Source organism: Pelodiscus sinensis, chromosome 9 (genome assembly GCF_049634645.1).
Source record: "Pelodiscus sinensis isolate JC-2024 chromosome 9, ASM4963464v1, whole genome shotgun sequence".
Classification (NCBI taxonomy): Eukaryota; Metazoa; Chordata; order Testudines; family Trionychidae; genus Pelodiscus; species Pelodiscus sinensis.
Genome location: NC_134719.1, coordinates 860,286 through 879,469, shown reverse-complemented (window position 1 = coordinate 879,469; position 19,184 = coordinate 860,286). Strand labels below are relative to the sequence as shown.

Below are 19,184 nucleotides of genomic sequence, written 5' to 3'. Positions count from 1 at the left end.
CCTAGACAGGTATTCCCAAATGGGCTACAGTTTGATGACATCTGTTCTGCTCACCTGCATAGTCCGGAGGGTCTGTAAAGACAGCTGTTGGGCTTTGGGGGATGTGCATGGCAGTAAAGCAACCAGGCCTTTGTATACTTGGTTTTGATACTTGGGATTGCCATGGCCTAAAGAATCCAACAGAATTTGCACTTGTTCTTGAGTCTCTTCTGACTTGGAAATGGCCAAAAACTCAGCTATTGCTCGTACACCTGTGTGTAAGATGATTCACTGAATTGCATGGTTGGAAAGCCAAGGCAGTTACATAGCTGACTGAGATTAGACAGTAACTAGGTAATTGTGCTGAAATCCACAATGAATCAGACACACTGTCCCATTTTAATCACTGCTGGAGAGGTAGAGATGGGGAGTAATCGTAATTCTTGTGAGTTTATCTGTAGCGATTACATGCATTTTTAAAGTATAGTTGGCTACATTCTTTGTTGGTGTAGAATGGCAAAATGTTGTGGCTGTAAATAGAACTACATGCATTTACACCAACAATTAATCTGGCCCCATGCATCTTGAGCACCACTTTCCTGATTCCATCACACTTACCTCACTCCCGAGGAAGTTGTTCAAATCTTGAGCATCTGCCAGGCTACGTCTACACTGGCCCCTTTTCCGGAAGGGGCATGTAAATTTCACTAGTCGTCGTAGGGAAATCCGCGGGGGATTTAAATATCCCCCGCGGCATTTAAATAAAAATGTCCGCCGCTTTTTTCCGGCTTTTAAAAAAGCCGGAAAAGAGCGTCTAGACTGGCCCCGATCCTCCGGAAAAAGTGCCCTTTTCCGGAGGCTCTTATTCCTACTTCAAAGTAAGAATAAGAGCCTCCGGAAAAGGGCACTTTTTCCGGAGGATCGGGGCCAGTCTAGACGCTCTTTTCCGGCTTTTTTAAAAGCCGGAAAAAAGCGGCGGACATTTTTATTTAAATGCCGCGGGGGATATTTAAATCCCCCGCGGATTTCCCTACGACGACTGGTGAAATTTACATGCCCCTTCCAGAAAAGGGGCCAGTGTAGACGTAGCCCCACTGATTGTAGTGAGGGGTTCCTTTTTACAATGGGAAAAGCATTTATTTTTTCCAGACTCAAAAAACATCTGAAAAGATCTCTCTTTCCCTTTTCAGAAAATGTCCTGATTTTTCAGTAGATACTAGAGAAAATTATAGCCCCAAGAGAGAAAATGTGGAGAGGTAGCATTGGGTAAACACAGCAGGTTGTAATGGCAATTCTTTTGCTACCTTAACCATCGCCGTTGTATCCAGCATGACTACTGAAATACATCAAAGGAAAAATACTGTACCAAAAGTAGGCTCCTTAAAAATTAGAAGAGGAATTAAATGTAACCCCTCAGCAATGGCTGAGACTATGAACTCCTTTCAACAAGAAAAAATCTAAAACAATCTCCAATCGCTAGGCCTCCCATAAAGTGAAAAGAACAAGGTTAGCTTGGAGAAGAGCCCTTGATGTTTGGCGGTTAGAGAGTATGTCCCTGCCTATATGGATGTGTGCCATTCCATTGATAAAGACAATGAATGGCATGGCACCTACCATAGCTTTCACAAATGAGCTCCTTATACTTCCTGCCAGCATTTGCTACTAGTTGGAGTAGCTTTATCGACTCCCGTTTGTCCGCTTCCTTCAGTTGGTTTAGCCCTAGTATTTCCAGAAGAGTCAGAACGCCTCCAACCTCCAGAAATTCTATAAGATACCTGAGGCTACAGGGATGAGAGGAACAAAGCAGAAAACGTAACACACTTCGAACAAAATCTTCCTTCCTTGGATCTCCAGATGACTGGGAACCTTCTTCCTGCTTCCTTTCCTCTACGTTCCACCACCGAGAGGACAGGAACCAGAACTTGACTTGGAACCCCAATATGAATGAGCGGTCTGGCAGTATGATGGGCTCCCAATAGGCTACCAGGTGAGATATTTACCTCTGAGGGTGCGTCTATGCAGCACCCTTAGCTCGAAATAAGCTACATAATTTCCGCTATGCAAATTACGTAGCTTATTTTGAGTGTATATCAAAATAGCTTATTTCATACAGCACCAAATTTCAAAATAACCCGCTATTCCGAAACGTCCCTTCATCCTCGTGGAACAAGGTTTACAGGGACGTCGGAATACTGCATTGGTTATTTCGAAAGATATTTCAAAATAATGGGCACGCTGTCAGGACGTGGAATAGCTATTTCAGGATACCAGAAGTATCCCAAAATAGCACCGCAGTGTAAACGTACCATGAGTGTCCACATTTGGGTACTGAAGTACATGCACAGAGAACGTGGGTCTCCATACACAGGGTGCTCATTGGATCCCTAACTAGTGTGCTAGCAATCAGTCCACTTCTGGGCGTCACTGAGCAATTGGACAGTATTGTTTACAGTATTCTTGGTAAGCACAGATATTTCCACATACAGGGGCTACCAACAGGCTACCAGGGGAGATAATTACCTCTTGGGAAGCACAAAGGGACCAGGAAAGGAACAGACCATGATCCCTGCTTTTGTTGCCCTTTTCCAGACAATCCTCACGATAAAATTCAAAAAACAACAAATAGTCTTGCAGCACCTTAGAGACTAACAAAACATGTAGCTCAGTGGCCACCAACCAGTCGATGGGGATTGACTGGTAGGTCTTGGCGCCTGTGACAGCTGATCCTGACTGGTTTGGCCAAGAGGCGATCAAGCACAGCACTTCAGTTGCCCCTCTCCGCACTGCTGCGCACCTCCTGCCCTATGCCTTGGAGCTGCCTCTCCCCGGGAGCCTCCTGCATGCAGCAAAGAGCAGAGAAGGGAAAAGGCGAGGGGGGGCTGATGTCAGGGTGTCCCCTCTCCTACCCTGTATTCTATCTCCACAGAACGAGGAGTATGGGGGGGCACAACAGAGCTTGGGAGGGATGGAGTTTGCTGGCTGCTTTTGGGAGTGGTGCAGGGCCACAGGCAGGGGTGAGCCTGCCTTATCCCCATTGCACCACCCCCCAGGAGCCACCTGGGGTCAGCAGGGTCCAGCTGGAGCCAGCTCTGATCCCCTGCCCCAGACATGAATCCCCTCCTGCACTCCAAGCCACTGCTCCAGGCTCAGCTCAGAGCCCCCTCCCACTCCAAATCCCTTAGCCCAAGACCAGAGCCTGTGCCCCAACCCTCTGCCCCGCCAGAGGGAGGGAGGATGGAGTGAGTAGGGGCAGGAAGGAGGTGAGGTAAGGGTATTTGGGTTTGAGGTAGATCCTGGACTGCACTTAAATTCAAAAAGAGATCTTGTGCTTAAAAAGACTGGAGACCCCTGATGTAGATGGGATCATGAGCTTCTGTGGGCACAACCCACTTCTTCAGATGATTGGAGTATTAAAGGTCCAGTTTCTAAATAAATAGGGGATGGGGGGAAGAGGAGGAAAAGGAAGAAAAAAAGGGTGAAAGAAATAGTCAGAGTGTCCATGCTACATGAAGCTGACAGAGAAGGTACTAACTGTATTTAAGTACCCATTGTTTGGTTTTTATGTCATTAGGATGTAGAATGTAGTGGGCCATCCAGCCAGTCTTTGTTCATACCTCTGTGATAGGAATCAAACTTGTAAATGAAGTTAAATTCTGAGGCTTCCCTACGGAGTTGGCTTGTGAAATGGGCCTGAAACAATACCATCTACATGTTTTGTTAGTCTCTAAGGTGCTGCAAGACTCTTCATTGTTTTTTTAGTTTTCCCAGTTACAGACTAACTCAGCTACCCCTCTGAAGCTCACTAAAATATTAGAACTGGCCTCTTACCTCCCAATCCCCACCCTGGTACAGCTCTGGGATGTTCAAACCCCCTAAAGAATCCTTGTTGAAGTGACATAGTTATACTCACCTACTTGCAGCTGACAGGAAGATGCCAATCGACTTTAGCTGCCGATCTAGGTATGTTCCGTACATATAGCTGATTGACAATGTTAAGGAACAAATACGGAGACAATCTGTCACATTAAACCTGGTCACTGCAACTGCTGTGGCTGGCACCTTGGTGCCCATATGTGGCACTGACTGCACCTGGGGAACCTGTCTTTGGGAAAGGGAACAGGCCTTAATTTTCCAGGCCAGCGGGGTCACAAGCCACCAAGGGTGCAGCATACTCTTCCTCAGGGTGGCAGTGTCTAGACTGGCCAGTTTTTCCGGAAAATCAGCCGCTTTTCCGGAAAAACTTGCCAGCTGTCTACACTGGCCACTTGAATTTCCGCAAAAGCACTGACTTCCTACTGTCTGAAATCAGTGCTTCTTGCGGAAATACTATGCTGCTCCCGTTCAGGCAAAAGTCCCTTTTGCGCAAATCTTTTGCGCAAAAGGGCCAGTGTAGACAGCTCAGATTTGGTTTCCGCAAAAAAGCCCTGATCGCGAAAATGGCGATCGGGGCTTTTTTGCGGAAAAGCGCATCTAGATTGGCACGGATACTTTTCCGCAAAAAGTGCTTTTGCAGAAAAGCGTCCGTGCCAATCTAGACGCTCTGTTCCGAAAATGCTTTTAACGGAAAACTTTTCCATTAAAAGCATTTCCGGAAAATCATGCCAATCTAGACGCAGCCGGCGGGTGTGAATTGATTCCCTGATGACAGCTTTGATGGCCTTGGCAGGGAGTCACATTTTGTCCTCAGCTAGAAGGATGTGATGATGTAGTGAGATAGGGCCTGTGAGAGGAGAAGGAGAAAACAAGGGGAATCTTGCATAGCAACCCAAAAACTTCCATGTCACAGAAAGCAGGCGTTACGCTAATGCTCTTGGTGTGGAACTTCCCTCAGATTTCAGCTTTCACGGGCTGAGCTCTTCTCCCTGAACTACTTAGCTGGCCACAGGTATTTCCACATGGGGGAGGGGAGCTACCTTAAATCATATTGGGGAAAAGGACATTTGGGAGAGGATCTTCCCTTCTCTTGTGCCAACACCCAAGGAAGCAGATACGTCAGCCTAAGCCATGCAGTTATGCGGGCCAGAAACAAGCTGGCTCCCTGGGAGAATTCCAGCTCCAACTCTGGCCCTGTCTTGCCTTGGTTCGCCTTAATGAAATTGTCCAGAATGTGGCTACGAGCAGCTTTGGTAGCATTGTCCCATTCCTGCAAGAACCCCATCAGTCTGCTGATGGCTGCCTGCTCCTTTATGGAAGTCATGATCACTGCTGTCCTGAGGAGAGAGAGAGAAGCTTACAGAAACCCCTACAGATAAATGTAGGCTGTAAGGAAGAGCAACACCAACACGAATGATACTTTCCCCTTCTCTAGGGCTTTCCAATTAAGAACCACAAAAGCACTTGACAAACATTGATTCATGTTATCTTGTCTTCCTTTAGTCACATTGCTAACCCATTTTTACATCTAGAGAAACTGAGGCAATAAAGAGATTAACTGACTTACCCAAGGCCACATGGTAAATCTGTGGCAGAGCTAGGATTAGAAACCAGATCTCCTGATTGACTCACAAGATCACCTTCACAAGAGCAGTCTCCTCCCAGATGTGAATACAACACTTTAATGTTGCTAATTTTCTTAATCTTAGATTCCTGTTAGTTTCGCAGGATGGATATTTGATCACATGACAGGCCCTCCCAGAAGGTGAGCAGGATGAAATAAGAACAGCGATGCATAGGGCCTTGATGATGAAAGGCTGGGTTTTGAATTTGGGACATTTATCCTACCTCATGGCTTATTATTTAATTTTTCAAGTGCCCACAGCTTTCAGGGGCAGGGGGCAGAGGGATAATGAAATAATAATCCACGGGAGAGAACAGCCATAGAAAGCCCCAAAAGATGCTGTGACCTTCAAAACAGTGATCCCCATTTTGCCAAACTTCTTTGACATATTTGGGCACTTTGTCCCCCGCCCCCAAATTTACAAATTTTAAAGTGTAATTAGTTCTGGTAAAAAGCGCAGATTGACAACTCTGGAAGCTAAAGATGGTTTATTCACATAGGTTTTGATCATGCAAACACACATGCTTAACTTTAAGCTTGTGAGTAGTCCCAGAATGGGGCTTAAAGTTAAGCACATGCATGGGTGCGTGTAGAATTGGAGCCAAAGGAGGTACTACACAGGAAGCAAGACATCTGTCCATACAACCCTGTTGACTTGCTTCATCCCCAGCCCTGCCCCCCCAGCACCCACCCACCCCACGTGTCAACCCCCAGCCCTGCCCCCCCAGCACCCACCCACCCCACGTGTCAACCCCCAGCCCTGCCCCCCCAGCACCCACCCACCCCACCTGTCAACCCCAGCCCTGCCCCCCCAGCACCCACCCACCCAATGTGTCAACCTCCAGCCCTGCCCCCCTGCACCCACCCACCCCACGTGTCAACCCCCAGCCCTGCCCCCCCAGCACCCACCCACCCCACGTGTCAACCCCCAGCCCTGCCCCCCCAGCACCCACCCACCCCACGTGTCAACCCCCAGCCCTGCCCCCCCAGCACCCACCCACCCAACGTGTCAACCTCCAGCCCTGCCCCCCTGCACCCACCCACCCCACGTGTCAACCCCCAGCCCTGCCCCCCCAGCACCCACCCACCCCACGTGTCAACCCCCAGCCCTGCCCCCCCAGCACCCACCCACCCCACGTGTCAACCCCCAGCCCTGCCCCCCTGCCCCCACCCACCCCACGTGTCAACCCCCAGCCCTGCCCCCCCAGCACCCACCCACCCCACGTGTCAACCCCCAGCCCTGCCCCCCCAGCACCCACCCACCCCACGTGTCAACCCCCAGCCCTGCCCCCCCAGCACCGACCCACCCCACGTGTCAACCCCCAGCCCTGCCCCCCCAGCACCGACCCACCCCACGTGTCAACCCCCAGCCCTGCCCCCCTGCCCCCACCCACCCCACGTGTCAACCCCCAGCCCTGCCCCCCTGCCCCCACCCACCCCACGTGTCAACCCCCAGCCCTGCCCCCCCAGCACCCACCCACCCCACGTGTCAACCCCCAGCCCTGCCCCCCTGCCCCCACCCACCCCACGTGTCAACCCCCAGCCCTGCCCCCCCAGCACCCACCCACCCCACGTGTCAACCCCCAGCCCTGCCCCCCCAGCACCCACCCACCCCACGTGTCAACCCCCAGCCCTGCCCCCCCAGCACCGACCCACCCCACGTGTCAACCCCCAGCCCTGCCCCCCCAGCACCGACCCACCCCACGTGTCAACCCCCAGCCCTGCCCCCCTGCCCCCACCCACCCCACGTGTCAACCCCCAGCCCTGCCCCCCTGCCCCCACCCACCCCACGTGTCAACCCCCAGCCCTGCCCCCCTACCCCACCCACCCCACGTGTCAACCCCCAGCCCTGCCCCCCCACCTCTGGGCCCCTCTCGAGGCGGGCTCATTGGACACGAGACCTTCTCACCTTCTCTCCAGGGAGTGAATCTTCACCTTGATTGACATGGGCGCCGAACAAACCACAGGGCAGGCTCATTGCGTCACGGTGGGCGGGCGCTGGAGACAGGCGGTTGCTAGGCCGCGGGTCTGTTGCCCCGGGAGCGGTGTGTTGCCAGGGCGAAAGGTCACAGAGCGCGGACTTCGATCTCGGCCATTGGCTGCTGCGGCGCGAGAGGCGGCAACTTCCGGTGTGGAGTGCGGGCGTTCGGTCCACGGGGCGGCCGGGATGGGGGGCGGCGAGCTGGGCTGTACCATCGAGCTGCCTGCGGGGGGCCGCCTGGGTACGGGCTGGCCGTGCAACGGGTCCCCACGAGCCCTGCGGGCGGGGCGGGGCGGGGGCAGGTGTGTGAGGGCCCGGGGGGGGGAGTGAGGAGGAGGCGGGGGGGCAGGTGTGTGAGGGCCCGGGGGGGGGGGAGTGAGGAGGAGGCGGGGGGGGGAGGTGTGTGAGGGCCCGGGGGGGGGAGCGAGGAGGAGGCGGGGGGGCAGGTGTGTGAGGGCCCGGGGGGGGGAGCGAGGAGGAGGCGGGGGGGCAGGTGTGTGAGGGCCCGGGGGGGGAGTGAGGAGGAGGCGGGGGGGGAGTGAGGAGGAGGCGGGGGGGCAGGTGTGTGAGGGCCGGGGGGGGGAGCGAGGAGGAGGCGGGGGGGCAGGTGTGTGAGGGCCCGGGGGGGGGGAGTGAGGAGGAGGCGGGGGGGCAGGTGTGTGAGGGCCCGGGGGGGGAGCGAGGAGGAGGCGGGGGGGCAGGTGTGTGAGGGCCCGGGGGGGGGGAGTGAGGAGGAGGCGGCGGGGGGGGAGGTGTGTGAGGGCCCGGGGGGGGGAGTGAGGAGGAGGCGGGGGGGCAGGTGTGTGAGGGCCCGGGGGGGGGAGTGAGGAGGAGGCGGGGGGGCAGGTGTGTGAGGGCCCAGGGGGGGGGAGCGAGGAGGAGGCGGGGGGGCAGGTGTGTGAGGGCCCGGGGGGGGGAGTGAGGAGGAGGCGGGGGGGAGGTGTGTGAGGGCCCAGGGGGGGGGAGCGAGGAGGAGGCGGGGGGGCAGGTGTGTGAGGGCCCGGGGGGGGGAGTGAGGAGGAGGCGGGGGGGAGGTGTGTGAGGGCCCGGGGGGGGGGAGTGAGGAGGAGGCGGGGGGGCAGGTGTGTGAGGGCCCGGGGGGGGGAGTGAGGAGGAGGCGGGGGGCAGGTGTGTGAGGGCCCAGGGGGGGGGAGCGAGGAGGAGGCGGGGGGGCAGGTGTGTGAGGACCCGGGGGGGGGGAGTGAGGAGGAGGCGGGGGGGGAGGTGTGTGAGGGCCCGGGGGGGGGAGTGAGGAGGAGGCGGGGGGGCAGGTGTGTGAGGGCCCGGGGGGGGGGAGTGAGGAGGAGGTGGGGGGGCAGGTGTCTGAGTGCCTGTGGAGGAGTGAGGAGGCAATGGGGGTAACTGTCTGAGGCCCCGGAGGTGGAAGGGGTTGAGAGGGTGGTGGGTGTATGTAGCCCTGGTGGGGGAAGAAATGAGGAGGTGAGCAGGGATGGTGTTTCTTTCTCTGGAGAAGAGATGAGGGGAGCATGTGTCGGACCTGAAGCTCCTGGTGGAGAGACAGTGTGGGGCAGGTTGTTGAACCCCCCGGGATAAGGCAAGGGAGCAGGTGGGTGGTGCCCCAGAGGGCTGGTATGCGGGAAGCTGGTGTCTGATGCCCCAGGTGGAGGGTGTGATTATCTGATGCCCCCATGGACAGTGCAGTCTGGGTCTCTGGTGGCCCAGTGCTGCATAGCAGTAGGGTTGTTGCTCTTGAAGGACTTGCTCTTAATTGTTCTATTTCACGTGTCTGTTAGCCAAATAATCCTATTCCCGTCTCCTTTAAATCACTTTTTTTGTGCTTGGGAGTGTTAATTATCAAGAGTTATTCGTAGCAGAATGATCTGTGTATGGAAACAACGTGCTGGGCAGGGCCAGACTGCCACTGTAAGCTTGTTGCTGTGACCCATGTCTCTCTCCAGCTGTTCTCTGTTAGTCTCATTCCACTGCATCTCATGCCAGATTGGAAAATCTTTGGGACAATGATCACGTCTTTTTATTTATTTTGAATAGGCTGAGAGCACTATTGGGGTGTTTTAAAAACAAGATAAAACTAATATCTTTGGACTTTTCTATACAGAGTTATTCCTAATTAACTCCCCATGTGGACACTCTTCTTCTCTGGATAATAATGCTTGGTTTCTACTTTGCTTAACCCACTTCTAAAAAGTCAGAGCTAATTCCATGTGTAGATAAGCCTTACGTAGCCAAATGAGCTGGAAACTTTTTTTTTAATAAAAATGTAAACTTCTCCAAAAATCAATGAACCTGTTTTCCTTCACGTACAGTAAGGGAAAACCTGCCATTTGCCACTGCTAAATGGATTTTTTTGAACCCTGAATTTTAGAAACATTTATAATGTGAGCTTCTAATTTTTAGCATCTTTGCATCCTTATTTGTGTCCTACTTTGGCCTATAGCATTTTGTCCTTTATACTAAAAGTTGTTTGAAGTAGGGTTTGTCATTTTAGTTTGTACTGTAATACAATATGGTAATAATAGCTAAATGATACACTTATAGACTATCGAAGGAATCCAATTATAAGGACAGTAGTTACAGTAGAGGCTCAGGAGTAGGGTTAAAATTGATATCCTTATTAAGGAGTTAGGTTGTAATTTTGATTTGACTCTAGTGAACTGAAGGGCAGTTTCATTTCTTAAAAATCTCCTGATTTATTTCAGACTCTAGTCCAGAGTGGGGAAACAAAAATAACCAACCGGTGGTAATTCTGCTGGGGTGGGGTGGCTGCCATGATAAACACCTGGCAAAATACAGCACCATCTATCATCAGAAGGTGAGTAGATTGTTCCTCTGTCTATGCCAACATAAAGCTATAGCAAGGCTATGTGAGGGATTTTTTCCCTCCATCCTGGTAAAAAGACCTTACCCTTTCTTATGATGCCAAAGAAGCTCCAGAAGAAAGTGTTGGGCTTTATTTTTGTTTGAAAACTCCTTGCATGTTGAAGTAGCATGTTGACATTCTCTGCGTAATGTCTTTAGCATCCTGGTTATATATACAAGCTAGAGGCAGGAAATGCTTCCTAAAATGAATTCTTTTCTGCCTTTTCCTAAGTTTCTGAAGTTTTTAAGACTTTTTTTTTTAAACCTGTGTAAATCTTTGTCCTCTGTTTATCTACAGACCAGATAAAACATGGACAGTGAGAGTGCAAGCTCCATACATACATCTTCACCAATATACATCTATACAGACCTAGCAGGGCCAACTGTAAGGGTTGAAGGCAAGTTCAGTGACGGCTTATTCAGCCTCTGGCCTTTCTTCTGAGACTAATAAGTGTGCAGGTTATTGTGATCTAATAGTGTGCAGGTTATTGTGATCTGGTTGCCTGGCTACTGGGGATTGATTTGATGCCCTTAAACTAATTTCACACAATTTATGGAACAACCATCAGATGGTAACTATGTTCGGTCATTAGCTGGACAGGATTTGGAATAATGTCCTGGAAGTAGAAGGTTCTGAGTGTCTGTCTCTTATTATCAGTCTCTTTAAAAAAAAATCTTGCTTTTCTGGTCCATGGAACGATGGAAAGTTCTTGGTTTTTGAGCCTAGTGGAATTTAGGCCCGTTATTTCTCATCCCTTTCTCAATACGTGAGAATGGACTTTATTTTGGATCCAAACCTATTGTAAGGATAGATGCTAAAGCTTGACTTTGAATATTACCCAGCATGACAACCTCACATGGCAGCCTCTAAGCTGTTGTTTATCCTGACATCTGAGACACATAAATTAAAGTATGTTTTAGTAGAGAATGACGTGTTGGGTGTCTCAGGATTGGTAACAGCATTTCACTGCTCAGCTGCTACTGACCACACTGTCATGCAACTGCTCAGTATCAGGCATGAAATACATTTGGTGTCTCAGTCCCATTGCCAGAAAGATAGGTGTCTGCATTCTAAAATACACAGTTTGCTAAGATTGCTTAAAGGGAACTAGTTAGGAGAGACACTGGGGATGGAATGAGCTATGGGGAATGAACTTCTTTCTCATTCTTACACGAATAATGTTTAGCACTTTACAAGGATTAAGCCACACAATTATGTCTGGCAGAAAAAAAATCCATTGCAATCTTAATACAAAATTGGGTTTGGGCTACTTTTTTGCAAAAAGATTCTGCTTTCTGTGGATTTTTTTAAAATTAAACATGGAAAATTTGAATTGCACTTGGTAGCACAGTGCCTTGTGAGGGTTGTGGGTCTCTTGTCTCATGTCCCTGTTTTCTATGTGCTGAGAACTCCACGGCTAGATTGGAACTGCCGCATGCTGCTTTCCAAATAGAAAAACTAAACTGCTCTTTGCACCAATGATCAAATATCCTAAGGGCTTGATAACTGCAAATGCCTAGTTGTGGGTGTGATGCTAGAATAGTTTTAATGTAGCCACTGCTCCAGCTATATTTATACATAGTATGAATAAAAGCTTCAAATCATAAACTATGGGAGGGTTGGCGAGATTGGGGAGACTTTTGGAAGGTGGGTTTTTTATGTACTTAGCTGCAGTTATGTTACGTTGGCTTTTTTATTCTTACTGGATTTTATTTCCCTAATTCCCAGATGTCTTAATTGAACTTTTTGAATCTTTACAAATGAAACTTAAGCCATAGGGTGCTTATGGACTCAGAAACAGAACAGGGAGGTCACACCTGGTACATTATGATGGCTGTGTGTTCTGTGATACCATGTGGGAGACCCCAGTGCCCCTGCCAGCCTCGGACATAATATGTGTGGAAGCCCAGAGGAGGCAGCTTGCTTAGCCAGTGGGAAAAGAAGGGCAGTACAGTACTTTGTATTGGCTAATGGCCAACTGTCATCCCTGCTGGTTAAATGAGCGTTATTGACATGCTGGCATGGCACTCTTGGCAAGTCCTCCATGGCTGGAAAAACGATGGGGAGGAGAGAGATCCTTGAGGGTAGGGATGCAGGGTTGCATAGGGTTCTAACAGCGATCGGGAAGGGAGCGGCACCCACTAGGGCTGTGTCTACACTGGCATGAATTTCCGGAAATGCTTAAAACGGAATACTATTCCGTTTTCAGTTTTTCCGGAAAAGGAGCGTCTACATTGGCAGGCTGCTTTTCCGGAAAAGCCCTTTTTCCGGAAAAGCGTCTGTGGCCAATGTAGACGCACTTTTCCGGAAAAGAGCCCTGATCGCCATTTTCGCGATTGGGGCTTTTTTCCGGAAAAGATTACTGGGCTGTCTACACTGGCCCTTTTCTGGAACAGTGTTCCGGAATAAGGACTTATGCCCGAGCGGGAGCAGAATAGTTTTTCTGGAATAGCGGCTGATTTTGTACAGTAGAGCGTTGTTGCTTTTCCAGAAATTCAAGGGCCAGTGTAGACAGCTCGCAGCTTATTCCGGAAAAGTGGCTGATTTTCCAGAATAAGTGGCCAGTGTAGACACAGCCCAGGAGTATAAATGCAAAACCCAGATACTTTCACCTATTCTGATGATTTAAAATGTATCTTCCTCGCTTCTCCCCAATCCTCTCTGGACATACCGCTGGGATGGTACCTTGCACCTCTGGGTGCAAGGTTCAGTCTGGGAGGGACTGTAAATGCTTTGGAGAATTCAAAATGATCTGGACAAACTGGAGAAATGATAAGTAGCATGAAATTCAACAAGCATAGATGCAAGGTACTGCACTTAGGAAGGAACAATCAGTTGTGCACAGACAAAATGGGAAGTGACTGTCTAGGAAGGAGTACTGTGGCAGGAGATCTAGGGGACATAGTGGACCACAAGCTAAATGAGTCAACGTATAAGCGTGTTGCAAAAAAAGAACACATTATGGGGTTGTATTAACAGGAGTGTATTAAGCAAGACATGAGAACAAATTCTTCTGCTCTACTCTGTGCAGATTAGGCCTCAGATGGAGTATTGTCACATTTCAGGAAAGATGTGGACAAATTGGAGAAAGTCTAGAAAAGAGCAAAAAAAAAAAAGTTGAAAGCTCTGAAAAATGTATGATCTATGAGGGAAGATTGAAAGAATTTGGTTTGTTTAGTCTGGGAAGGAGAAGACAGGGGCTTGATAGCAATTTTCAAGTACCTAAAAGGTTGTTACAAGGCAGAGATTAATCATTGGAATAAATTGCCTGTGGAGGTTGTGGAATCTTCATCATTGGAGAGTTTTCAGAGCAGGTTAAACAAACACCTGTCAGGATGGACTGGATGATGCTTGATTCTCTGGAGGGTTGTTTTGATGCTTTTTCTCTGCATTTCTCAAGCAGTCATAGCAAGGAATGCCTTTGCTGAGCTACTGTAAAATATTGAGTGCTTCTACAACTAGCTTCACCCACATTTACTTAGAAACTTCTGGGGGGCCCATTGCTTCAGCACCTGGGTGCCTGATTTTATAATACCCTCCCTTAGTAAAGTGAATGCTCAGAGTAACACTATATATATATCTAAATATGGGAGCTTAGCTGTCCAAGTTTTCTAGTATGTGTAACCAAATGCAGTAACTTCTGGCTATTAACAGTTGAAACCTTTGTGGCCAGCAAAACCTGACATTATCCAGCAGGTCGTAATACATGGAAAGCAGCTTTGTCAGCTGCAGCCAGGAAAGGAAGCCTGCATTGCAGGCAGGGCAGCAGCAGGGAGGGGAATGCACCCCAGAGGGTGGGACTTTCTACAGGGTATGGGAGCCCTGTGGTGAGTCTTCTTGAGCTCCCAATCGGTCAAGGATCAGATGTCCCAGTGCTTCCTTCCCTGGGTGTAAGGTTCAGTCTGGAGAGGAGCAGTGTAGCTCTGGTATCTGCTAACCCTGGAAGGAAACTCAGGAGTGTGCTAGTTGGAGGCAGGCTACAGGGCTGCAGTCAGGGACGGTGTGTACCAGCACTTCCTTGCCTGGCTGCAACCCTACAACCCTGCCTGCAGTTGGGGTTCTTACTGCTGATAATAATCAGCATGGCTTTGCCAGTATCCAAATTTCATTAGCATTACAGTCAATGGGACAGGATCGGTCCAGCAAATGTTGCTATTAACGAGAAGATGTAAATATCCAGGTGGCTATTAAGTGGAATCTGCTATGACCCCTTCCCCACATCTGCTTAAATTGCTGGAGATTAGCAAGCTTCAAAAAAGGATCAGATGTTAAGCAGCCATAAAATGGCATATACATAGGCTCTTGATTAGGCTAAGTTTTACCAGTTCCTCCTCCTTCACCAGTGTTGTGCAGGATGTTCTACTAAAGATACACTCATGGGGACCCAGCACTGACCAGGGAGAGGGACCAGCACTCTGTCCTCTAGAGCAAGTGCTGTGAACATGGTGGCAGATGGGGAGTGCTGTCTTGTTGCTTGCTTTCCTTCGTGCGCCATGATGTGTGTCTGTCTGTTCCTCCCAGGGGTGCACAATTATCCGCTACACAGCTCCATGGAAGACAGTGTTTTTCACAGAACCCTTTGGCATCAGGTCCCTCCAGAGCCCAGCTAGGAAGCTCCTGGAGCTGCTTTTTGACTATAACATTGAAAAGAACCCCCTGCTGTTTCATGTGTTCAGCAATGGCGGGGTCATGCTTTACCGTTACATCCTAGAGCTGATCCACACGGAGAGGCAGTTCAGCAGCCTCAAGGTTGCCGGCACCATTTTTGATAGCGCCCCAGGTAGAAGAAACGTGATAGGCAGCCTGCGTGCCTTGGCAGCTGTCCTGGGATCAACGAACGTGCTGCTCAAGTATTGCCTCCTGATGGTCTTCGCTATCCTGGTGCTGGTGCTGCGGATCCTGCTGTACCCAGTGACTCGGCTCTTCCACGAGAGCCATTATGATGCCCTGCTGAAGGAGACCTCGAGGTGGCCCGAGCTGTACCTCTACTCCAAGGGCGATAGGATCATCCTGGCCAGTGACATAGAGCACATGATTGAAGCACGGCGGCAGCACAACGTGGCGGTGAGAGCTGTGGACTTCGCAGACTCTGCTCATGTCAGTCACCTGCGGGCATATCCCACCTATTACAGCAGCCTCTGCACGTCTTTCATGTGTGACTGTGTTGGAAACTCACCGGTTTCCCCAAGGCAGAGGCCTGCGTAAGGCCCCTACAGAGCGTGCCGGAAACAAACTGCTCTCTTGCTGCCTCTTCAACAGCTCCCTGCTCACAATAAAATCCTCAACCCACTGCCCTTCCCCAGAGGCGGGAGGCACAGAATCGCTGATTTCTCAACAGCTACTGCACAGCTGGATGTCTGAAGCCTCCAGATCCGTTGTTGGGCCAGTCAGAGACCATGATACTAAGTAGATCCAGGGGAGTCAAAACAGGGAATCACTTACATAATAAGGGTGAAATCCTGACCCCTCTGAAGTCAATGGGAGGCTGGGCAGGAGCTTTCATGGAGATGGCATTTTGCTACAGGAGGCCAGAGAAAGGAGCAAGTTAACGGCTGTGTGGAGGAGCACTGCCTTCTCCCTTCTGACACCCACTGATAACTCCTGTTATGCTGCGGCAGTTCTGGGCCCTCTCTGACAGCTTCGGCTCTCAGATTAGCCTTGTTTTGTTTTCTCTGCTGTTTCCTCCATCCCACACTGGCTCAGTAGAAGTTCTGCAGTGTCTCCGCCTTCTCCCACTCCCCACCCCATTGCCAGTCTTCTCCTATTTCTACCCTATCTCTCTCAGCCCTGCATTATAGTCACATTGACAGCAGTTTTCAAGTACCTAAAAGGGTGTTGTTACAAGGAGGAGGGAGAAAAATTGTTCTCCTTGGCCTCTGAGGACAGGACTAAAAGCAATGGGCTTAAACTGCAGTAAGGGAGGTTTAGATTGGACATTAGGAAAAACTTCCTCACTGTCAGGGTGGTTAAACACTGGAATAAATTGCCTAGGGAGGTTGTGGAATCTCCATCACTGGAGATATTCAAGAGCAGGTTAGACAGACACCTGCCAGGGATGGTCTAGACCAGCGGTAACCAACCTTTTCCAGATGGGGACCTGTTTTGACAATTCAGGAAGACTTGGTGACCCAGGGCAATTCAAAAAATGTGTGAATGGCTCCGTAAGAGCCACCTAGGGAGACACCTGGAGACCCTTTTGAAAGGTAATGGCGACCCATATTTGGGTCCCAACCCATAGGTTGGGAAACCCTGCTCTAGACAGTGCTTGGTCTTGCCGTGCAGGCAGGAGACTGGACTTGATGCCCTCTTGAGGTCACTTCCAGTTTTAGTGTTCTGTCCTCGGCCAGGCCCCTAGCTGGCTGGGCGTGTGCTGGCAGGAGACCTGTGTGCTCCCAAGGGCTGGACCCAGGCAATGCCAGGTAAGTCTGCTAGTTTCTGAATACATTGAATAGGATTGGTCGCAGTATGGATTCCTGTAGGACGCCACTAGTTACCTCTCTCCACTGTGAAAATGGACCATTTATTTCCACCCTTTGTTTCCTGTTTTTTAACCAGTTGCCAATCCATGAGAGGCCCTTCCCTTTTATTCCATGGCATCTTACTTTGCTTAAGAGCCTTTGGTGAGGGACCTTGTTAAAGGCTTTCTGGAAATCTAAGTACACTATATCCACTGGATCCCCCTTGTCCACACGCTTGTTGACCCCCTCAAAGAACTCTAATGGAGTGGTGAGGCAGGATTTCCCTTTACAGAAACCATGTTGACTTTTCTCCCACAGATTGCCAGGATCCCTTCAAGCCCTTTTTAAAAATTGGCTTCACATTAGCTATCCCCTAGTTATTAGGTACAGAAGCTGATTTAAAGATAGGTTGCAGACCATAGTTAGTAGTTCCACAATTTCACATTTGAGTTCTGTCAGAACTCTTGGGTGAATGCCATCTGGTCCTGGTGACTCATCACTATTTAGTTTATAAGTTTGTTCCAAAACCTCCTCTAATGACACCTCAATCTGGGACAATTCCACACATTTGTCGCCTAAAAAGAATGACTCAGGTTTGGGAATCTTCCTCACATCTTTAGCCATAAAGACCGGTGCAAAAATTTCATTGAGTTTCTCAAAAGTGACCTTATCATCCTTGAGTGTTTCTTTAGCATCTCCGTCGTCCAGTGGGCTCACTGGGGTATGTCTACACTGCAGATTACAGGCAGTCCCCGGGTTACATACAAGATAGGGACTGTAGGTTTGTTCTTAAGTTGAATCTGTATGTAAGTCGGAACTGGCGTCCAGATTCAGCCGCTGCTGAAACTGACCAGCGGCTAACTACAGGAAGCCCGAGACAGTGTTGCTCTGCCCCGGGCTTCCTGGAATCAGCCGCTGATCAGTTTCAACAGGCTGAATCTGGATGCCAGTTCTTACATACAGATTCAGCTTAAGAACCCCAGGCGTCCCAAGTCAGCTGCTGCTGAAACTGATCAGCGGCTGATTCCAGGAAGTCCGGGGCAGGACCAACCCAGCAGCACCCAAGCTGCTCTGCCCCAGGCGTCCTGATTCACTAGCTGCGCCCCCCCCCCCCCAGCAGACCAGGGAGACGCGGGTGGTGGACCGAGACGCACCGCGGTCCCGCCGGCCGGGTCCTCCACGGCTTTGCTCCCCGTCTCCCTGGTCTGCTGGTCTCCAGCAGACCAGGGAGACGCGGAGCAAAGCTGCGGAGCACGGGGGCAGCGGGACAGCCCAGACGTGCCGCGGCTGTCCCGCTGCCCGAGTGCTCCTCGGCTTTGCTCCCCGTCTCCCTGGTCTGCTGGGGGGGGCCTTCCCCCCCAGCAGACCAGGGAGACGCAGAGCAGCTTTTCTCGCCCCGGAGGATTCGGGCAGCGGGACCGCGGCGCATCTGGGCATCCCGCCGCTCCCGTCCTCCGGGGCGAGAAAAACCCCGTTCGTAACATAAGTCGGATCTGCGTAACTCGGGGACTGCCTGTATTGCATTCTTTCGACAGAGAGTCGAAAGAATGGAGGGGTTTTTTCAACAGCGGTAAACCTCTTTCTACAAGGAAGAAGTCTTTTTCAGAAAAAGGTGTGTGTGGACACAAAAGAGTGTTTTTTCGAAAGAAGAGGCCTCCAGGAAAAAGCACAGATGCTCTGGTGGCCACTCTGTCCACAGTAATCACAACTGAAATGCAAGATAGTATCCAATCAATGTGGACGCTATCTTTTGAAAACGCACATTGCTGTTTCGTTGAGCTTTTGCTGTGTAGACTCTCTCTCTTCCGAAAAAAAAATACAGCACTATGTAGCACTTAAACCATCTTGTTAGTCTTTAAAGTGCTACATAGTCCTGTATTTTGTTTCAGCTACACCAGACTAACACGGCTACATTTCTATCACTATTCTTCTGAAAAAAAGTTTGTCTGGAAGATCTCTTCTGGAAAAGCTTTTTCCGAAAGAAACTTGTAGTCTATTCGTAGCCTGGTTGTTTAGCAGGGTTCCTGCTTCTGACGTACTGAAAAATTTTGCTTTTACTTTTTGAGTGTTTTGCTAGCTGTTTGTCAAATTCCTTTTTCCCCTTTCTAATTATATTTTTACACTTCATTTGATAGAGTTTGTGCTCCTTTTTATTTTCCTCACTAGGATTTAACTTCCATTTTCTACATGATACCTTTTTATCTCTTTCTGCTTCTTTTCCTTGGTAATTAAGGGTCGCACTTTTTTGGTTCTCCTACTGTTATTTAATTTGGGGTATTCATTTAAGTTGAGCCTCTATTATGGTGTCTTTGAAAAGTTTCCATGCATCTTTCAGGGATTTTATTTTTGGCATTGTACCTTTTAATTTCTGTGTAACTAACCTCATTTTTGTATAGTTCCCTTTTCTGAAATTAAATGCCATAGTGTTGG

The 19,184-nt window shown here is 50.0% G+C and overlaps 2 protein-coding genes across 6 annotated transcripts in view; one reads left to right on the top strand and one right to left on the bottom strand.

Annotated features, from left to right (window-relative positions):
- ARMH1 (armadillo like helical domain containing 1) overlaps window positions 1-7,541 on the bottom strand; it is a 25,052-nt gene extending 17,511 nt beyond the window's left edge. For 2 of the 3 annotated variants that reach the window (XM_075935821.1, XM_075935820.1), the window contains exons 1-5: window positions 7,386-7,541; window positions 4,971-5,189; window positions 3,890-3,958; window positions 1,594-1,760; window positions 55-251 (exon numbers count right to left, since the gene is read on the bottom strand). In XM_075935821.1, coding sequence (XP_075791936.1) covers window positions 55-251; window positions 1,594-1,760; window positions 3,890-3,958; window positions 4,971-5,189; window positions 7,386-7,423 — 690 coding nt within the window. In that variant the 5' untranslated portion in view covers window positions 7,424-7,541. Of the gene's footprint in view, window positions 1-54; window positions 252-1,593; window positions 1,761-3,889; window positions 3,959-4,970; window positions 5,190-7,337 lie in introns of all 3 variants that reach the window. The other variant, XM_075935822.1, reaches the window with a different exon arrangement.
- Window positions 1-19,184, top strand: part of TMEM53 (transmembrane protein 53) — a 20,791-nt gene extending 1,607 nt beyond the window's left edge. Inside the window, exons 1-3 of one of the 3 annotated variants that reach the window (XM_075935824.1) lie at window positions 7,422-7,605; window positions 10,136-10,248; window positions 14,818-19,184. In XM_075935824.1, coding sequence (XP_075791939.1) covers window positions 7,422-7,605; window positions 10,136-10,248; window positions 14,818-15,501 — 981 coding nt within the window. In that variant the 3' untranslated portion in view covers window positions 15,502-19,184. Of the gene's footprint in view, window positions 1-7,421; window positions 7,699-10,135; window positions 10,249-14,817 lie in introns of those variants that run through there. The other 2 variants (XM_075935823.1, XM_025180489.2) reach the window with 2 other exon arrangements.